Source organism: Lacerta agilis, chromosome 15 (assembly GCF_009819535.1).
Source record: "Lacerta agilis isolate rLacAgi1 chromosome 15, rLacAgi1.pri, whole genome shotgun sequence".
Lineage (NCBI taxonomy): Eukaryota > Metazoa > Chordata > Lepidosauria > Squamata > Lacertidae > Lacerta > Lacerta agilis.
The window spans coordinates 43,516,924-43,535,676 of record NC_046326.1 but is presented as its reverse complement, the minus strand read 5'-3'; the positions used below and the strand labels follow the sequence as shown (position 1 = coordinate 43,535,676).

General features: G+C 51.8%; 1 protein-coding gene across 2 annotated transcripts; it reads left to right on the top strand.

The window, feature by feature from the left end:
• The first annotated feature begins 2,647 nt into the window (after positions 1-2,647).
• ALDOC (aldolase, fructose-bisphosphate C) lies at positions 2,648-17,681 on the top strand. 2 transcript variants are annotated; one of them, XM_033171932.1, is made up of 9 exons: positions 2,648-2,793; positions 7,998-8,124; positions 9,447-9,658; positions 9,970-10,024; positions 12,139-12,299; positions 13,217-13,300; positions 14,162-14,336; positions 14,664-14,863; positions 16,768-17,681. In XM_033171932.1, exons 2-9 carry the CDS (start codon positions 8,013-8,015, stop codon positions 16,861-16,863), a joined length of 1,095 nt encoding a protein of 364 aa, XP_033027823.1. In that variant the 5' UTR covers positions 2,648-2,793; positions 7,998-8,012; the 3' UTR covers positions 16,864-17,681. The 2 variants fall into 2 exon arrangements, with proteins under 2 accessions (XP_033027823.1, XP_033027822.1); XM_033171931.1 differs by lacking the exon at positions 2,648-2,793 and adding an exon at positions 3,586-3,608.
• The last annotated feature ends 1,072 nt before the right edge of the window (positions 17,682-18,753 follow it).

Sequence of the window (18,753 nt, the reverse complement as noted above, 5' to 3'; positions counted from 1 at the left end):
GCACTAATTCATGCATATAGATGTCAAAGCTCTGTCATGCGGACACAGAATTAATACATTTAACGACACCTAACGCTGTCCTGCCTGTATTGGGGGTTAATCCTGGGTCCCTTTTAGGAAGGCCAAGGCACAACCCCCTGGGATGTGGGGCAGTGAGATTCCCTTACTGGTATCATCAGAATTATCCAGCCTTAGCCTCTTGACAGCTCTCTAAAAAGATTATTTATATGTGTCTTTTAATATCTGAAGACGTTAATATCTGAAGGGTAAATGACTCGGGGTGGGGGGGGAGTCTGAGGAAGGGGGAATCTCTCCCAGGTGGGAGCTGGAAGGACTCAATTCTCTGCATGCAGATTGAAGACTAAGGCAAAATACTGATGGATATACCTTTTGAATTCTGGTGCTGGAAGAGACTCTGGAGAGTCCCATGGATTGCAAGAAGATCCAACCGATCCATTCTGAAGGAAATCAGCCCTGAGTGCTCACTGGAAGGAAAGATCCTGAAGCTGAGACTCCAGTACTTTGGCCACCTCATGAGAAGAGAAGACTCCCTGGAAAAGACCCTGATGTTGGGAAAGATGGAGGGCACAAGGAGAAGGGGACGACAGAGGACGAGGTGGTTGGACAGTGTTCTCGAAGCGACTGGCATGAGTCTGGCCAAAATGTGGGAGGCAGAGGAAGACAGGAGTGCCTGGCGTGCTCTGGTCCATGGGGTCACGAAGAGTCGGACTGAATGACTAAACAACAACAAATATGCTTTTGTATTTTATTAGGTTCATTATTGTTGTTGCTATTTTATTTCACTTTCTTGTTTTTGTTCTATTTTTTTGTTTCACTTTTTTTTGAGCTCTATTATTCCTTTTATATGATGCTGAAAAAATAATGAGGTTTTTTGTTGTTGTTAAAAAAAGAACCATCCAGCCTCTGCCCAGGTGTCTTTTATAGCTCACGCATATCTCTCTCTCTCTCTCTCTTTTCCTCATCTATAATACATAGCAGTGAAGCTGCTGAGTCAGAGTCTGGGCTCCACGGTGGACTGGAGCCAACCCTAATGGGCCTGATGCTTGGTCCAGGGTTATCGCCAGAGGGGTAAACAGCCATTTACTCTTACGGCAAAAAAAGGCAACACCACCAGCAGAGTCTTGTGATATCTGAAAAGCAAACAATTGCAGTGTGTGTGGCATCTTTAAGTTATGTAACTTGAGTATTGGGATTTCAATGGAATATTAAGTGGTTCAGAGGTCTTTTGTGCCAGAACATGGGAAGAGCTTGGCCGCTGGATCAGGCCAATGGCCTGCCTTGTGTTCTCCCAGTGGCTGAACAGTTGACTGTGAATATGGGAGACCCCTCTCCTCCTGCGGTTCACAGCAACTGGTATTCAGAAGCACCAATGTCTCCATGGAAGCAGAGGAGAGCTGTCAAGGCCAGTAGCCATTCATAGCCATGGATAGACCATGAATTTGCCAGCAGGAAAGGATCTCGGGGTCTTGGTGGACCTCAAGCTGAACATGAGCCAACAGTGTGATGCAGCAGCAAAAAAATCTAATGCTATTCTCGGCTGCATCAACAGAAGTCTAGTGTCCAGATCAAGGGAAGTCATAGTACCGCTCTATTGTTCCTTGGTCAGACCACACCTGGAATACTGTGTCCAGTTCTGGGTGCCACAATTTTAAAATGCCATTGGTAAGCTGCAATGTGTGCAGAGGAGGGCAACAAAGATGACCAGGGGTCTGGAAACCAATCCTTGAGAGGACTGGTTGAGGGAGTTGGGTGTGTTTAGCCTGGAAAAGAGGAGATTGAGAGGAGATATGATAGCCATCTCCAGATATCTGAAGGACTGTCACATGGAAGATGGAGCAAGCTTGTTTTCTCCTACTCTGCAAGGTAAGACTCGGACCAATGGATTCAAGTTTACAAGAAAGGAGATTCTGACTCAACATCGGGAAAAACTTTCTGACGGTAAGAGCTGTTCCACGGTGGAATGGCCTCCCTTCAGAATGTGGTGGACTCTCCTTTCTTGGAGGTTTTTAAGCCGAGATTAGATGGCCATCTGTCAGGAACGCTGAAATTCCTGCATTGCAGGGGGTTGGACTGGATGACCCTTGCAATCCATCCCTTCCAGCTCTAGGATTCTATGAAAGCCATCTAGGTTCGTTGACGTCCCCGCCTCCTGTGGCAGTGAGTTCCACAGTTTAACGATGTGCTGTGTGAAGGAGGACGTGTTCCTTGGATGCAGTCTATAAACGTTAGGTGAAAATAAACAAAATGTGGGCCATGGGCTTTGTGGGGCTGCCCAGCTGGGCCTCCAGATGTTCGGAGTCTTCCTCTCGGCCCCACCCGCCTGGCTGAGAGTTGCTGCGATCCAGAAAGGACAGTCACTGCCTTTCTCCGTCTCTAACCTACCTCGCAGGGCTGTTGTGAGGATAACAGGGGGAGGAGGGAAAACACGTATGCAGAAAAGGTGAGATACAAACAAACAAACAAACGATGCTGAAATATACAAACGAAGCTTCCGCGAGCTGCGCCCTTCACCGCGGCATCTGTGCGCCTCTCCGTCGAAACCGGCGTCGTCTCCGTCCCGGGCAAGGCTGAGCAGGGGGGTGGGGACCCCTCCTTCCTCGGGTCAGGGGAGGGGACGGCGGGGGGGTGGCTCCTCCCTCCCTCTCCCCCGCCTCCCCCGCCGGAGTCACGTAGCTCTGCGGCACCGCAGCCTCTTTTACAGCCGGAGCCGCGCCGCCCGCACACGCAGCTGCTCCAGCCTCGACGACAGACGGACGCACGGACGGGAGCCCGGTAAGCCCGCCAGGATCGGGTCCCACAGACCCCCCCCCCGCCTTCCTCATCCGTGGCGCCGTTGCCTGTCCCCACCTCCCCACAGGAAGGCAAGACCCCCCCCTATTTGCTCGAGGGGAAGGACGCACAGCACCCCACACAAAAGACGGTCCGAGGATAGGACGCTTGGAGGTGGTGGTAGTGGGGGGCTCCCCTGTTTATTTTTTTTTCAGCCCCCCCCAATTCCTCTTCTCATCTTTGTCTGGTTTTCTGGGGAGCACCCTACACATATTTTTTGGAGGGAAGGGGAGGGGTTTTTGGGGGGAGCAATCTGCAGCCTCCCCCTCTGTGCTGCGGTACAAAGGGATGAAGAGGCGCCATATGGGAGCAAGGAAAGGGGCCTGGGGTGCAGATGGAGCCCCTTAGCGAGGTTAGGGGGCTGCTGTGGGAGTGGTGGCGAAATGCACTCTGCATGTGCTCAGAGGCACCCGCCGGGCAAGAGTGGGATTGGTTCCAGCTAATGTGCGTGCGATGTGGAGGAGGGAGGCCCACCCATCAGACCCCTCCAGGTGGTCCAAACGTCACCCCCTTCCCCTCTTTTGCTAATTCCGGCATCCATTGTCCTGCGAAAAAGACCCCTTGAAAATGATTATGTTTGCATTTCTGTAACCCAGGAAGCAAAGTCCCAAATGGCGGGGAGGGGGTCCAGAGAGGCAAGGGGGCTCACTTCCACCCTGGGGCTCCCCCAGCTGCTGACCGCCGTGTTAGGGTCCGTCTTGGTGGTCCTGCCAGCCTCCACTTGGATTTGGGGCTCCTGTTCTGGGCCGCCCCTCTTGGTAGGTATAAAGATATGTGCGGATATTTCTTGCACCCAGAATTCCGGGCTGGCGATTCCTCCCCGCCTCCTTGCCAGCCTGTTTGCTAGTCGTTCCCTGGCACCCGTTGCCCGCGGGTGGGGAGGGAGCCCTGAGTCCTTTGGCGCTGGCTGGGGTGGGGAGCCAAAAGCAGCTTTCCTGGGACGCTTCTGGAATGGCAACATCTCTTGTTCCTGGCTCAAAAAAAGCTTTTTTTGTGAGCCTGGCAGATTGATGGCTTGAATTAAATCTTTCTTTCTGGACAGATGGCTAAGAGACAAGTCTCTCTCTCCACCCCCCACCCCCCAATCACTTTCCTTGCCTGTGGCTCAACTTGCTTTCTTGAACACACTGGAGAGCAGAAAACACCAGATGAGACGTTTAATTTTTATATATTGACCGATTGGCTGGTTGCTTTCCTATCCCATCTCTAAGGAACTCAAATGGTGTGCAGGGTCGTCCCCCCCACAACAACCCTGTGAGGTAGGCTAGTCCAAGAGGCAGTGGCAGGCCCCCAAGGTCACACACCCAGTGAGTTCCATGGCCAAGAGGGAGGATTTGAACCCTGGTGTCTCTAACCACTATACCACACTGCCTCTCTGGTGTGCATGTTACATTTACAGGGACCATGGGGCGCAGCTCAGTGCTCCAGAGCCCCTGCTTTGCATGCAGAAGGTCCCAGACTCAGTCCCCAATGGTAGGGCTGGGAGAGACTGCAATCCGGAGAGGCACTGCTGCCGGTCAGTGTGTGCAATACTGGGCTGGATGGACTCTGTATAAGGAAGCTTCCTATATAGGCAGTGGCAGAGCATCTCCTTTGCATGCAGAAGGTCCCAGGCTTGGTCCCCAATGGTGTCTCCAGGTAGGGCTGTAAGAGAGTTTGAAATCCTGGAGAGCCATTGCTGCCAGTCAGAGTAGGCATTATTCAGCTGAGTGGACCAAGCCTCTAACTCACTATAAGGCAGCTTCCAGAGTTTCTATGAGCCAGGATGGCAGAGTGGGGAGAGTGTTGGACCTGGGACCTGGGAGAGAGCAGGGTTCAAATCCCCCCACTCGGCGACTTTGGAAGCCAGTCCCTCAGTCTATGCTTAACCTTCCTCGCAAGCTGGTTTTGAGGATTAAACGAGGAGGTGGAGAGCCACATGTCCCTCCCTAGAGAAAAAGGTGGGATACAAAGGCAAAAAATAAATGGTCCCCCCCTAATTAATTCTCACAACAATTCTGCGAGGTAGGTTAGGTTGAGAAGCAGTGACTGGCCCAAGGTCACCCTGTGAGCTTCATGGCTGAGGAGGAAGATTTGAACCCTGGTCTTTCTCAGGGTATCCGGCAGCGTTGTGAGACCGTCTTTCCCCTCGTGTTGATGGGGGAAGAGGGAGGGTGGCGGGAGGGAGCTGCTCCCAACTGGAGGCACCCAGGAAGCAGGATTAGGATCACGGAAAAGGGTCCAGTCCTAAATTTAGGAGAAGAGTTTAAGGGGGAGCGGTGTCTGCCTGCAAAACGAGGACTGGCACATCTTTCTCCGAAGTGAAGCAAACACACTGCAGAGCCTTGGGAAAGGTTCCGGAGACAGAGGGCAGCCCAAATGACCCAGGGGGTGGAAAGACTCCCCTGGGAGGAGAGCTTGCAGCATTTGGGACTTCCCACAGCGCAGGGTTAAGCTGTGGAACTCCCTTCCACAGGAGGCAGGGAGCCTAGTTGGCTTTAGAAGAGGATTGGACAGATTCCTGGAGGGGGAGAGGCTGACGCTGGCTCCCTGGCTGGAGGCAGCAATACTTCTGAATCCCAGTTGCTGGAACCCACGGGAAGGGAGAGGGCTCTTGCGTTCGAATCCTGCCATGGGTTTCCCATGTGGGCATCTGATTGGCAGCTGTGAGAACAGGAGGCTGGACTAGAAGGGCCATGGGCCTGATCCAGCAGCCGCTTCTTGTGTTCTTATATTTTAATGTTTCCCCGCTCTCCTGGAGCTCTCAAAGACAGGGATAGCTTAATGCTGACATGTCGCTTTGAAGGAATAACCATCGTAGAATTGCAGAGTTGGCAGGACCCCCAAGGGCCATCTAGTCCAACCCCCTGCAACAGCTTGCAGAGAGTTGGGGGACAAGAAGCAGCAAGCCCCCTTTCTCCCTTATGAGAAAAGGCAGCAGGGCTTGGGCCTTTTTAGCTTAGGAAACCAGGCGAATTGTGGGGGTGTAAACAATTATGTGAGGTGTGATAGAGATGGCGAGAGGGGTCTTTCCCCCTCTTATTTATTAATTATTGTCTGTTTATTTTATTGATATCCGAAGGAGCTCCCCATTGTATCCTCACAGCAACCCTTATGCTGAGACTGAGCGACTGGCTTCCAAGTTCAGGCAGTGAGAGCTTCGTGGCTGAGCTGGGGGATTTGAACCCTGGTCTCTCCCAGGTCCTGATCCGGCACTCTCACCACTAGGCCACCACAGGCTCTGCATAATACTATGATCCAAAAGGGGTCGCCCAATGAAGCTCAGGACAGGCAAAAGGAAGGACTGCTTCAGGCAGCATGTAATTGAACTATGGAACTCATTGCAACAAGATATTTATTTATTTTAAAAACAGCATCATGTTCTCTCTCCACTTTCTCCATGCTGTGCGATGTGCTGTAAACATCTGAAGGCATCCTTGTTTAGGGAAGTTTTTAATGTTTAATGCTGTATTGTGTTTTTAATATTTGGTTGGGAGCCGCCCAGAGTGGCTGGGGAAGTCCAGCCAGATGGGTGAGGTATAAATGAATGAATGAATGAATGAATGAATGAATATTAATTATGTTGCCTTTTCTCTAAGTCCCAAATGCTCCTGGCTTCTTGGTGCCAAGTCCTGGAGAATATTTGGGGATATCCTACTGATTCACTGGATTAATAATAATAATAATAATAATAATAATAGCAATAAATAACAATGGGTCCCCATTTGGTGGCCGCAGAATAGAGAAGCCCTTGCAGGGAATGTCTGTTCTGCAGGCTGTGCTTAATCCTCAAGGGTTACTAACAGTAAAGCCCTCGGCTGCCTGTGGTTGGGTGTGTGTATGTGGGGGGGGGGAGTGCCTGGCCGTGTGTGCTGCCATCTGTCTGGGGCTGCCACGAGGCTGGGCACGTGTCTGTGCCGGCGGCTGTGATCGCCCAGCTCTCTGTTACATAACCTGTCCTCTGCTACGTGCTCTCTGGATAGGCAGGCGGGCAGAGTGGTGGCGGTTGTCTGTCTGTCTGTCTGGGTGGCACAGCTGGGTGGGGGGCTTGGAAGTCCCCCCTGCAACTGCCTGAGCAGGTGAGGCATGGCAGAGAGGGGGCAGGAGACCCAGCGCCCATTTCTGTCTCACCTGGCACACTCATTCCCTGGGCAGCGGCAAGGGAACATCTTCAGAGTGTACAAGCAGCCACATAATAGGCATATTTTTAGAGGCTCCCCCCATTGATATGTCCCCAGTGCACAGACTATTCTAAAATGCATTTTTGCAACCCAGGAAGCAAAGCAAAGTGTGCTTTGTTTACGAGCTTGCATTTTGGAACAGCCGGGAAAGTCGTTCTTCACGCAGTGCATAGTTCATTTTCATTTTCATTTCTATATACTGCCCTTCACCCAAAGATTTCGGGAGGGGGTGTGTGTTCACAGAATAAAATACAGGATAAAACACAGTAAATAATTAAACCAAAACAACCAAAGAATAACCTCCCTCCCCACTGATACATTTAAAAGGCTGTAGAATATTAATCAGCCAAAGGCGTTAAACTGTGGAACTCCCTGCCACAGGAGGCAGTGGATGTTGGACTAGGTGGGCCATTGGCCTGATCCAGCAGGCTCTCCTTATGTCGTGATCCTGGAATCGTTGCCATTCCTTTTGCAAAACCAGATCCCCCAATTGTGCTTCCCAGGCCTGATCAGCCCATCACACACAGCAAAGCTCACTATCTAGTTCCAGCTCCCAGCTGGGAATTGGTCTAAGGGGTTGAAAAATGGAAGTAAACTGATTGTGCTTTACATCCATGGATGTTGACCTGATCGATATTTGCACGTAAAAGTTTCCATGAGCGCTGTAGCAGATATTGACTGAGTAAATTGGAAATCCCTAGGTTGGTTTTGGAATGGGGATAACGAAAATGCACAAGGCACAGACTTGCTATGAATATCAGTTGACTTTCTGTTTAATCTGGAAGCTTTTTGTCATTGTTTAAAGACAAGCAAACAAGGTCTGCATAAGAGAAGCAAGTGGACGGAGGGCTTGGCATAGTTGACGGGAGGTGGTGACCCACATTTGTGGGGTGCGGGAGCCCTAGAAAGACCTGCTCCCATGGGTGCCAAGTCAGAAAAGGTAGGGGGTCTCTGCTGACTTGCTTCTTGTGCCTTCCTTTGGCGCAGGAAAAACCAGCCAAGATGACGCACCAGTACCCCGCCCTCACCACGGAGCAGAAGATGGAGCTCTCAGACATCGCCCAGCGGATCGTGGCCCCGGGCAAGGGCATCCTGGCAGCCGATGAATCCGTGGGTAGGCCTCTTTTTCTTTGAAAAAGTTCCCCTGAAAATTTCCTGCACTGGTTCTCCACTTAGGCAGGAAGACCCAGATGCACAACTATAGGATGGGGGGGACGGACGGACGGACGGACGGACACATGGCTTGACAACAGAGCATGTGAGAAGGATGGGGGGGGGGGCTTAGGAAACCACAAGCTGAACAGGAGTCCACAGTGTGATGCGGCAGCAAAAAAGTGAATGCTTCTCTAGCCTGCATTAAGAGAAGTCTAGTGTCCGGATCAGGGGTCAGCAAACCTTTTCAGCAGGGGGCCGGTCCACTGTCCCTCAGACCTTGTGGGGGGACGGACTATTTTTTTGGGGGGGGGGATGAACAAATTATTATGCCCCACAAATAACCCAGAGATGCATTTTAAATAAAAGGACACATTCTACTCATGTAAAAACACGCCGATTCCCAGACCGTCCGCGGGCCGGATTGAGAAGGCGATTGGGCCAGATCCAGCCCCCGGGCCTTAGTTTGGGGACCCATGGTCCAGATCAAGGGAAGTCATAGTCCCACCCTCTTCTGCCTTGGTCAGATCACACCTGGAATACTGTGTGCAGTTCTGGGCGCCACAATTTAAGGAGGATATTGACAAGCTGGAAGGTGGGCAGAGGAGGGCGACCAAGATGATCAAGGGCCTGGAAGCCAAGCCTGATGAGGAACGGTTGAAGGAGTTATATATGTTTAGCCTGGAAAAGAGGAGTCCGAGAGGAGATAGGATAGCCATCTTCAAATATCTCAAGGGCTGTGAAATGGAAGATGGAGCAAGCTTGTTTTCTCCTGCTCTGGAAGGAAGGACCCAAAGCAATGGATTCAGTCAGTCAGTCAGTCAGTTTTATTGCACATAGCCAAAGGCTGCCGCAATAAACCAATGGATTCAAGTGGCAAGGAAGGAGATTCTGACTACGCATCAGACTAAGTTTCTGACTGTAAGAGCCGTTTGACAGTGGAGCAGACTCCCTCAGAAGAGCGTGGTGTGCTTGCCTTCTTTGGAGGCTCTTTTAGAAGCGGTTGGAATCCTGTCAGGGATTCTTTAGTTGAAATTCCTGCATTGCAGGGGGTTGGACTAGATGACCCTTGGGGATCCCTTCCCGCCTTAGGATTCTATGATACCAATTCTCTGCTGGCTTTGGCGGACCTTATTCAGCGGCTTTTGATTCCCATTTCACAGATGGCAACTGAGGCTGGGAGTCAAGGTCCCTCGAACTAGGGGCGCTGCAGACTCACACACTCTGACCCTCCCGCCATTGCACCTCTGAACATTTGCCCCCTCTGCCTTTCACCTCCGACAGGGAGCATGGCCAAGCGGCTGAACCAGATTGGGGTGGAGAACACTGAGGAGAACCGGCGTCTCTACCGCCAGATCCTCTTCAGCGCCGACAGCCGGGTGGAGAAGTGCATCGGGGGGGTCATCTTCTTCCACGAGACCATGTACCAGAAGGCGGACGACGGCACACCCTTCGTCGAGATGGTCAAGGACAAGGGCATCGTTGTGGGCATCAAGGTGCGTGAGACGAATCAGGGCTGTGGGTCGCGTGGGGCGGAGAGAGGTTTCTCTCCCTTTGAGGGAAAGGAAACTCGTTTGCAGGGTGTCTCAAAGCCAGACCCTGGAGACCCCGTGCCCTCCCCCATCTCTTGGACTACAACTCCCGTGGGCGGGTAATCCTAGGGCTGATGGGAATTGTAGTGCAGCAAGATCTGGAGGGCAGCAAGTTCCTCGTCCCTGGCTTCTTCTGGGCCTTGGAGAGGGTCTGGGTCCCAGAGGGTCTGCCCCAGAGGCGTCGGTCACCCTTGGGTGTCTTGTGTCTTTCACAGGTGGACAAGGGCGTCGTGCCTCTCGCTGGGACCGACGGAGAGACCACCACCCAAGGTAGGACCCCTTGAAGCCCAGCCAACCCATCGGATGAGTTGGATTTTCACCTGCTAGCTGGCTGGTGTTCAAATGTGCATGCAGGTTGGAATAGCTCTTTCCTTCGCCATCCTAGAGACGCTTTTGAGCTGGATGGATCAATGCTCTGACTCAGTACAAAGCACATTTGCTGCCCTTGCCCCTTGTTCCAAAGGTCAGGCTGGGATTAACGTGACCTGCTCTTTCTGCAAGTGGATTAGATCTTAGGTGCTTCATGCCATGAAATTTTAGGGCTGAGGGTAGGCTGTCTTAAATAAATAATAACCAAGAGTGCTAAGAAGATGAGAATAGCCTGCCGGGTCAGAACAGTGGCTCATCTAGTCCTGCATCCTCTTCTCACACATGCCAAATGCCCCAAAGAACCGGGGAATCGAGATAGACTGCCTCTGGACCTGGAGGTTCAACAGGAACAACAGAAGAGCCTGGCTGCTGGATCAGGCCAAAGGGGGCCCATTAGTTCAGCCTCCTGTTCTCACAGTGGCTGACCAGGTGCCTCTTCTGGGAAACTTGCAAGCAGGATCCAAGCCTGAGCCCTTTCCTTTACTGTGGTTTTCATCAACTGGTAAAGGTAAAGGCAGGGACGGCGTGTTCATTAAGGCGAACTAGGCAATTGCCTAGGGCGCCAAAATGGAGGGGGCGCTGGCCAGGCTTGGGCAGGGGGGCGGGGCGGGGCGGGCCAGCAGCAGCTTCTCCCCTGATGCGGAGAGGTGCTGCTTGCCCACTACACCACCCCCCGGCTCCCGCTAAAGCAGGCTTTGGCGGGGGTGGGCGAGCAGCAGCTTCTCCGCTACAGCGGAGAAACTGCTGCTTGCCTCTCCGCCACCCCCACCTCCCGCTAAAGCAGGTGGTGGCGGGCGGCGCCAGAAGGTGGTCTCGCCTAGGGCACAAGAAACCCTAGCACCGGTCCTGGGTAAAGGGACCCCTGACCATTAGGTCCAGTCGCGGACGACTCTGGGGTTGCGGCGCTCATCTTGCTTTATTGGCCGAGGGAGCCGGCGTACAGCTTCCGGGTCATGTGGCCAGCATGACTAAGCCGCTTTTGGTGAACCAGAGCAGCGCACGGAAATGCCGTTTACCTTCCCGCCAAAGCAGTACCTATTTATCTACTTGCACTTTGACGTGCTTTTGAACTGCTAGGTGGGCAGGAGCAGGGACCGAGCAACGGGAGCTCACCCCGTCATTGCGGGGATTCGATCGGCAAGCCCTAGGCTCTGTGGTTTACCCCACAGCGCCACCCGCGTCCCTCATCAACTGGTAGTCAGAAGCATTTCCTGGCTCCAGCCATGGAGGTAGAGCACAGCCACCCTGGCCTGGTTAGCAGCCTGGACAGCCCTCTCCTCCTCCATGAATCGGCCCAATCCTCTTTTCAATCCATCCAAGTTGGGGGCCACCGGTGCTTCCTAGGGAAGAGAGTTCCATAGTTTAAGTCTTTGCTTAATAATTATAACATCTGCGGAAACCTTCTATTTCATCAGACCTGTGTAAGCGTTAAAGACATGTCCCATCATGGTTTGTTGATGCTTGTTTTAAAATAGTTTTTTATCTTTTTATGTGGTTCTCTTCTTTTTCATAGTGTAACAGCCTTGATATGTTCTGTGATTTAACGGTACAAAAATACCTTGATAAATAACTCAGGGTTTGTGAATGATTAAGCACCTCCATCAGGCATCTGAAAGCTCTTTTCTCTCCCCCCCCCCTTTTATAAAAATAAGATTTTATTAAAGCTATTTCACAATACAATAAGATAAAAGAAACTAATCTAAATAAAAACACAGAGAAAGAAAAAGGGAAATGCTGAGTCCTCTCTCAAAGGCAGCTCTTCGCTCTTCATTGCGCAGAAGGTGGTTGACCCTGCTAGCTCTCATCCGGGAGCTGTAACTAAAACTTCCATAACTGTTTAATCAGAGTAATTAAACTCTGCAGCCCTAAACCCTGGTATCACTGGCTAATTATTTAAAGTATCTCCAGCCCATCCTTTAGGAAGGTGCCAGTTAACAGGTCAGGCTTCTGGTTTTTAAAGTACAAATACATTATTGCCCCCCCCCGTCAATGCTTCCCTTCCTCCCTCCTGCCAGGCCTGGACGGGCTCTCTGAGCGCTGCGCTCAGTACAAGAAAGACGGGGCGGATTTCGCCAAGTGGCGCTGCGTGTTGAAGATCAGCGATCACACCCCCTCCGCCCTGGCCATCCTGGAGAACGCCAACGTCCTGGCGCGCTATGCCAGTATCTGCCAGCAGGTGAGGGCACCCGGCTGTCGGGAGCATCTGGAACAGAGGAAGTCTCCTTGCAATGACTGTCTAGCCTGGTATTGTCTGCACTGACTGGCAGCAGCTCTCCCAGGTCTCTAGCAGCCCTGCCTGGAAATGCCGCTGAGGTCTGAACCCAGGACCTTCTGCATGCAAAGCAGGGACTCTGCTATGGAGCCATGGCACTTCCCCTACCAAGTTTCTAGTCCTCATGCATTTAAATAAAGCTTCGGCTGAAATAGGAACATGGGAAGCTGCCTTATGCAGGGTCAGGCAATTGGTCTGGTATTTGGTATTTTCAACACCAACTGGCAGCTAGAGCCCTTTCCTTTAAAAACCCCCGCAAGGCTATAGTCCTTATGATTCTAAATAAAGGGGCAAACAGGAAGCTGCTTCTTGCAGAGTCAGACTACAGTCCATCAGGATTGTGTACGCACTGACTGGCAGCAGCTCTCCAGGGCTTTAGCTGGGAGGTGTCATTTCCTGTCTGGATGCCGTTGGGGTTTGAACCTGGGGCCTTCTGCAAGCCAAGCAGGTTCACCATGCCCCTGGGCTCTGGCCCTGTGCTAGCCTCATGCCTTGCAACATGCCCAGAGTGGCGATGGGGAGGATGGCAGTGTGGCCTAGTGGTGAGGGTGTCTGACCAGGACCCAGGAGAGACCGGGGTTCAGATCCCCCACTCATAGGCCAGTCACACTGCCCCTCTCAGCCTAAGCTACTTTGCAAGGTTGTTGTGGGGGTGAATGGGGAGAACCAAGTTGACTTCCTTGGGAATAAAGGTGGCCTAAATAATGGAATAATAGAAAAATTATGCAGCCGCCACACTGTCAAATTGGGAAATCAAGCTGTCTTTTGGGGCAAAGAAGCCTCTCGCGTCTTAAGTGCTTGTGTTGGCCTTTCTGCTCTAGAACGGCATCGTGCCCATTGTGGAGCCGGAGATCTTGCCCGACGGGGAACACGATTTGAAGAGGTGCCAGTACGTGACTGAGAAGGTGAGGCTTCTCTCTGTGTGTGTATAAGTTTAGAAAACAGGCATGGCTGCCCCCACCTCTTTCAAAAATTCATTTTATAATGTACGCAAAACAGAACAATTATAACAGACGAAAAACAAAGCTGTGAAATGGGTACATTGAACACATGGGTTAAAATAGCAAAGTGCAAATCTAGACTCTCAACGTTTTCAGATTATCAAGCTTGGATTAAGCAATGCTTCCATTGCGTATGTCACAAAAAGAACGCCAAATCACATAAACGGCACCTGGAAGCCTTAATTCTCTCCATTATAGCTCTATTCCAGAATGAGGGGTACCAAGTGTAGGATTTTGGGCTGGAAAACACGCATGGCTTAATCCACATGGTGAAAGAAGCCTATCTATGGATTTTTATGCTTTTTTCTTCTTAAAGTTTACAGACTCCTCCAAAGTGTTTGGTAGAATGCCAGCAAGGCTGGACCCTGTTGTCATTCCCCCCCACCCCCCGGACAAAACAGTATTAGAAGGGCTGGCAGGAAGCAAAATAGTTTTGTTAACTTTTTGTTTCTGTGTTCCTTTGCATTGGATACATCACACATAAATACAGCGTGACCTGCACCTTGTAAAAGAAGCCTCGAAAGAGCATAAGGAGAGCTTTGCCGTGGAGCTCCAGCGGCCTCCGACCGTGGAGGCAGAGATAGCTGTTGTGGCCAGGAGCCATCAGTAGCCCTTTCCCCCTTGAATTGGCCCAACCCTCTTTTAGCGGTTGAGTCTCTATGGGGTTCCTTTAGAGCTGGGTGCAGAGACCCACCTGGCGCTAAATGGGGCACGTGGCAAGAGGGTTGGGGAGTCTCATTGCAGCTGCGCCTGTTGGATTTCCAGGTCCTGGCCGCTGTCTACAAGGCGCTGAGCGACCACCACGTCTACCTGGAAGGGACCTTGCTCAAGCCCAACATGGTGACCCCGGGGCATGCCTGCCCGACCAAGTACAGCCCGGAAGAGATCGCCATGGCGACGGTGACCGCCCTGCGCCGCACGGTGCCGCCTGCCGTCCCAGGTAGGCGAGCGCTCCCTCCCACCTGCCTGCCCCACAGCTCCCCTTGGGAAGCCACACAAGGGTCTTCAAAGACAAGCCGTCAGTTTGTCTTTGAAACCGATGGGTCAATTGGTGCTGCCTCCAGCTTCAGGCGCAGTCTACCTTTGAACGCCAGTTCAAGTGGGCAGGGGGCGCCATCACACCCATGTCCTGCTCCTCAGGCTTCCCAAAGGTGCCAGATTCTCGGCGGGTGACTAGGGCCACCCCTCCCCTGTTCCTTGGCCTACCTCACAGGGTTGTCGTGAGGGTAAAATCCCCGATTGCTCAGCCGTCTCCTCCTTCCTTCAGGGGTCACCTTCCTGTCTGGCGGGCAGAGTGAGGAGGAGGCCTCCATCAACCTCAACGCCATCAACAACTGCCCCCTGCCCCGTCCGTGGGCACTGACCTTCTCCTATGGCCGGGCACTGCAGGCCTCGGCCCTCAACGCCTGGCGCGGTCAGCGGGAGAATGAGGACTCGGCCACGGAGGAGTTTGTCAAACGCGCTGAGGTAAAGAGCAGGGTGGTGGGAGTGGGCGGGGGGTGTTTCTCCTCCTCCTCCTCCTGTGGGGCAGAGGGTCCCGGGACAGCGCAGGGAGTGAGAGTGCAGGTGCCCCCGGTTAGACAAACAGGCCAATGACCCACCCAGTTCGGCACCCTCTTCTCACATAAGCATGTAGGAATTGAGATAGACTGCCTCTGGACCTGGAGGCTCCACAAGAACATCAGAAGCGCCTGGTTGCTGGATCAGGCAGGCCATTGGTCCATCTAGCCCACCATCCTCTTCTCACAGTGGCCAAAGACCCCTAACAACCTAGGAATAGAGATAGACTGCCTCGGGACCTGGAGGTTCTATCAGAATATCATAAGAGCCTGCTGGATCAAGACTGCGACCCACCTTGTCCAGCATCCTGTTCCCACAGTGGCCAACCAGGTGCCCCCAAAGGAAACCCAGAAGCAGGAGCTGAGCAGAAGAACCCCTTGGGAGGTGTTTTGAAGCAGAGGTTGAATGGCTGTCCGCCAGGGATGCTCTAGTTGAGATTCCCTCGGGGTCCCTGTGACATCTTCCCCCCTTCAGCATCCTTCCGGGGGCTCAGGCAGAGAGAAGCTCAGGCCTTGTCACCTGCAGATGATGGCGCCACGACCTTCCATAAACAAAAAGCGGGAGCTCCGTTGCTGAGCTTGCTTCCAAAATAAAGATTCTGGTCCTCCTGTTTGTCAAACAAGGGCTGGCCGGAAGAGAAACCGAGGGAGCCGACTTGTACCGAGTAAGATATAAACGGGCAAGAGCCCTGGCCATTTCACTAACGAAAAAGGGGGCAGGATTCTAGTCCCTTTTATGCTAAATAAAAGGATTGTTTAAATAGGAAGCTCCCTTATGCAGAGTTGTGGTGTTTCTAGTTGAATTACCACGGCACGTTACTTTAAAGAATAGAAAAAAGACAAGGACATTTGAACCAGCAAACGACCTGTATGAGGGTAAATGAGCAAGAGAGAGAGCTTCCCTCCCAGCCCTCATACAGGTACTTTTATTGACACAAAAACCCGCCTTCCAAGATTCAAATCATCCAATCACAGTGTCCAGAGCAAACTCCCCCCACAGGCCATGTGGCCAGGTGGAGAACAAAGAATCTTTGAACTTAGCAGAACTGGTTTGATCTAACCCTACTTCCTAGGCTACAGATAATTAGCATTCCAAGATCAGGTAGAAGAAAGAAACAGGATACAGATAAGAGAGAAATCTTCTTGGCAGATCCCTGCCATTATGACATTTGCTCAGGCCTCCAGGATGTTAGCATCAAAGGAAACATATGTTGGGGTTCTCAGGGATCATCAAAGAACACATCCTTTTGCCATGCTCTTGTGAACTAAACAGCAGCCAAATTGGAAAAAGAGAGACGTGACTCTGTTGCTAGCCAGCAATGGAGTTTTAAGACACAGCCAATTAATACAGCCAGATTCAGGTCATGTAGGATAAATATGAAAATCATATTTTGCCGCCAGAACCAGAAAGGAGCTTTGCACTCAAGCACAACCATAATTGGTCTCGGAATGTCCCGCTCTACTTCCACAATGTTCTTAGGCAATTTATTTATTCCTTATTTATCCAGTATGAACACCACACAGAGTGAGACTAGCTCAGATGCACTGGCTTGGACGGATGGGAGTTGTAGTTTAAAATGCATTTGTGCTGGCTGAGCCCGATGGGAGTTGTAGCTAAAAATACATCCGTGCTGTCTGAACCAGATGGGAATTGTGGTTTAAAATATATTAGTGCCGGCTGAGCCCGATGGGAGTTGCAGATTAAAATCTGTCCAAATCAGTTGAGCCTGATGGGAGTTGTAGTTTTAAATCTGTCCAGGTCAGCGGAGCCTGATGGGAGTTGTATTTCCAAACACTTCTTCTGCTTTCCAGGTCAATGGCTTGGCGGCCCTCGGCAAGTACGAAGGGTCCAGCGACGGTTCTTGCGCTGCGGGCCTGTCTCTCTACGTCGCCAACCACGCCTACTGAGGCCCCGCTGGGCTGGGAGCAGCCCCCCCCAGCCCCAGGTGGGGCCAGGCTTTTAGCAGCTCCCCACCCCCACCCCCACTGGCGGAAAACCTCCCACTCTGCTACCTTGCATCCCAGCCACGACAGCCACACCCAGCTTTGTCTCTACCGTAGCCGCCAGAGGAGCGAAGTAGCCGCAGAGTGTGTCCGGTGCCAGGGGCGACGTGCAGGGAGCAGCAGCAGCAGCAGCAGCCGAAAGAGGAGCCGGGTTTTGTGCAGCTGGGAGGCAGAGGGGGTGGGAATCCTAGCAGCGCGGTCCTACCTTGCAGGGTCGTTCTGAGGATCCCAAAGAAAGCACACCCAGAAGCGCTAGGAAGACCCCAAAGGGGATGTTCCCATCCTGGAGGCGGAAGCGAGTGTGTGGGGGGTGGGGCAGGAGAGGGTTGTGGGGTGAGCCCATTGCACGGGGCGACAGGTTGCGGGGGATCCCTTGGGGGGTTCCCCGCTGTGTGGGAGGAGCTGTTGCCATCACGCCGGCATGATGCCGCCCCTCCCCCTCCCCACCTGTGTATTTGGGGACCCCTTTCCCCTACCCCCCGCCCATGTGGCTCTGCACTTTGATGTTGGTCGTTGCTTTTGCAGAGCTGTGCCCCTAAGTACCCCACCACCACCGGGCGATGTCAGCATGGGGGGCTCCCCCCGAGTCGCCAAGGGGAGGGGCAGGCAGTTACCGCCCTCTATGTGCGTGCTTGTGTGTCGAGTGTGCACTCTTTGCACCTTAAATGTACCAAATAGACCTTATGACTAATAATATAATAATAAACTGATAGAGGAGTGAAGTCGTCTGGATTTCGTTTTGTTTGCTTCTGAAACACCTTCGTCGTTGGCGATGCAATTTAAGGGGGGTGGAATTGTGTCTCGTTCTTTTTTAATTTTGGCTAGTTATTTTGGAAAATTTATACACTTGTTTGGGTTTTCAGTCTCGTTTTTCAATGTATTTGTTGCTTTTCTTTTAGAATGTTTTAAATTATACATAGATCACCTTAAGATGGTGGTTTAGAAGGCGATGTGGTCTAAACCACAGAGCCTCTTGGGCTTGCCGATCAGAAGGTCAGCGGTTCAAATCCCCGCGACAGGGTGAGCTCCCGTTGCTCAGTCCCAGCTCCTGCCAACCTAGCAGTTTGAAAGCACGTCAAAGTGCAAGTAGATAAATGGGTACCGCTCCAGCGGGAAGGTCAACGGCGTTTCCGTGCGCTGCTCTGGTTCACCAGAAACGGCTTAGTCATGCTGGCCACATGACCCGGAAGCTGTCTGCGGACAAACACTGGCTCCCTTGGCCTATAGAGCGAGATGAGCGCTGCAACTCCAGAGTCGTCCACAACTGGACTTAACGGTCAGGGGTCCCTTTACCTTTACCTTTTAGACTGCAAAAAAAAATAACAACAACAACAGCATCCTGTTTTGCATGCAGAAGGCACCTGGTTCAATCCCCACTGGCAGTATCTCCCTAAAAGAGGAGGACCCCCCCCTTAAAAAATCCTGGAGGGCTGCTGCCAGTCAGTGCAGACCATACGGAGCTAGATAATAATAATAATAATAATAATAATAATAATAATAATAATAATAATAATAATTTTATTTATACCCTGCCCTTCCCAGCCAGAGAACCGGGCTCAGGGCGGCTAACATCAATTAAAATCACAGCAAAAAACATAAAAACGATCAATTTAAAATAGCAGATTAAAATACAAATTTAAAATTCAATTAAAACTGCAGGTCTCAATTTCAAAATATCCCACCAATAAAAGATGAAGCATAAATATTAAACAGAAACCAACCCAAAGGCCAGGTGGAACAGCTCCGTCTTGCAGGCCCTGCGGAAGGATGCCAAATCCCGCAGGGCCCTGGTCT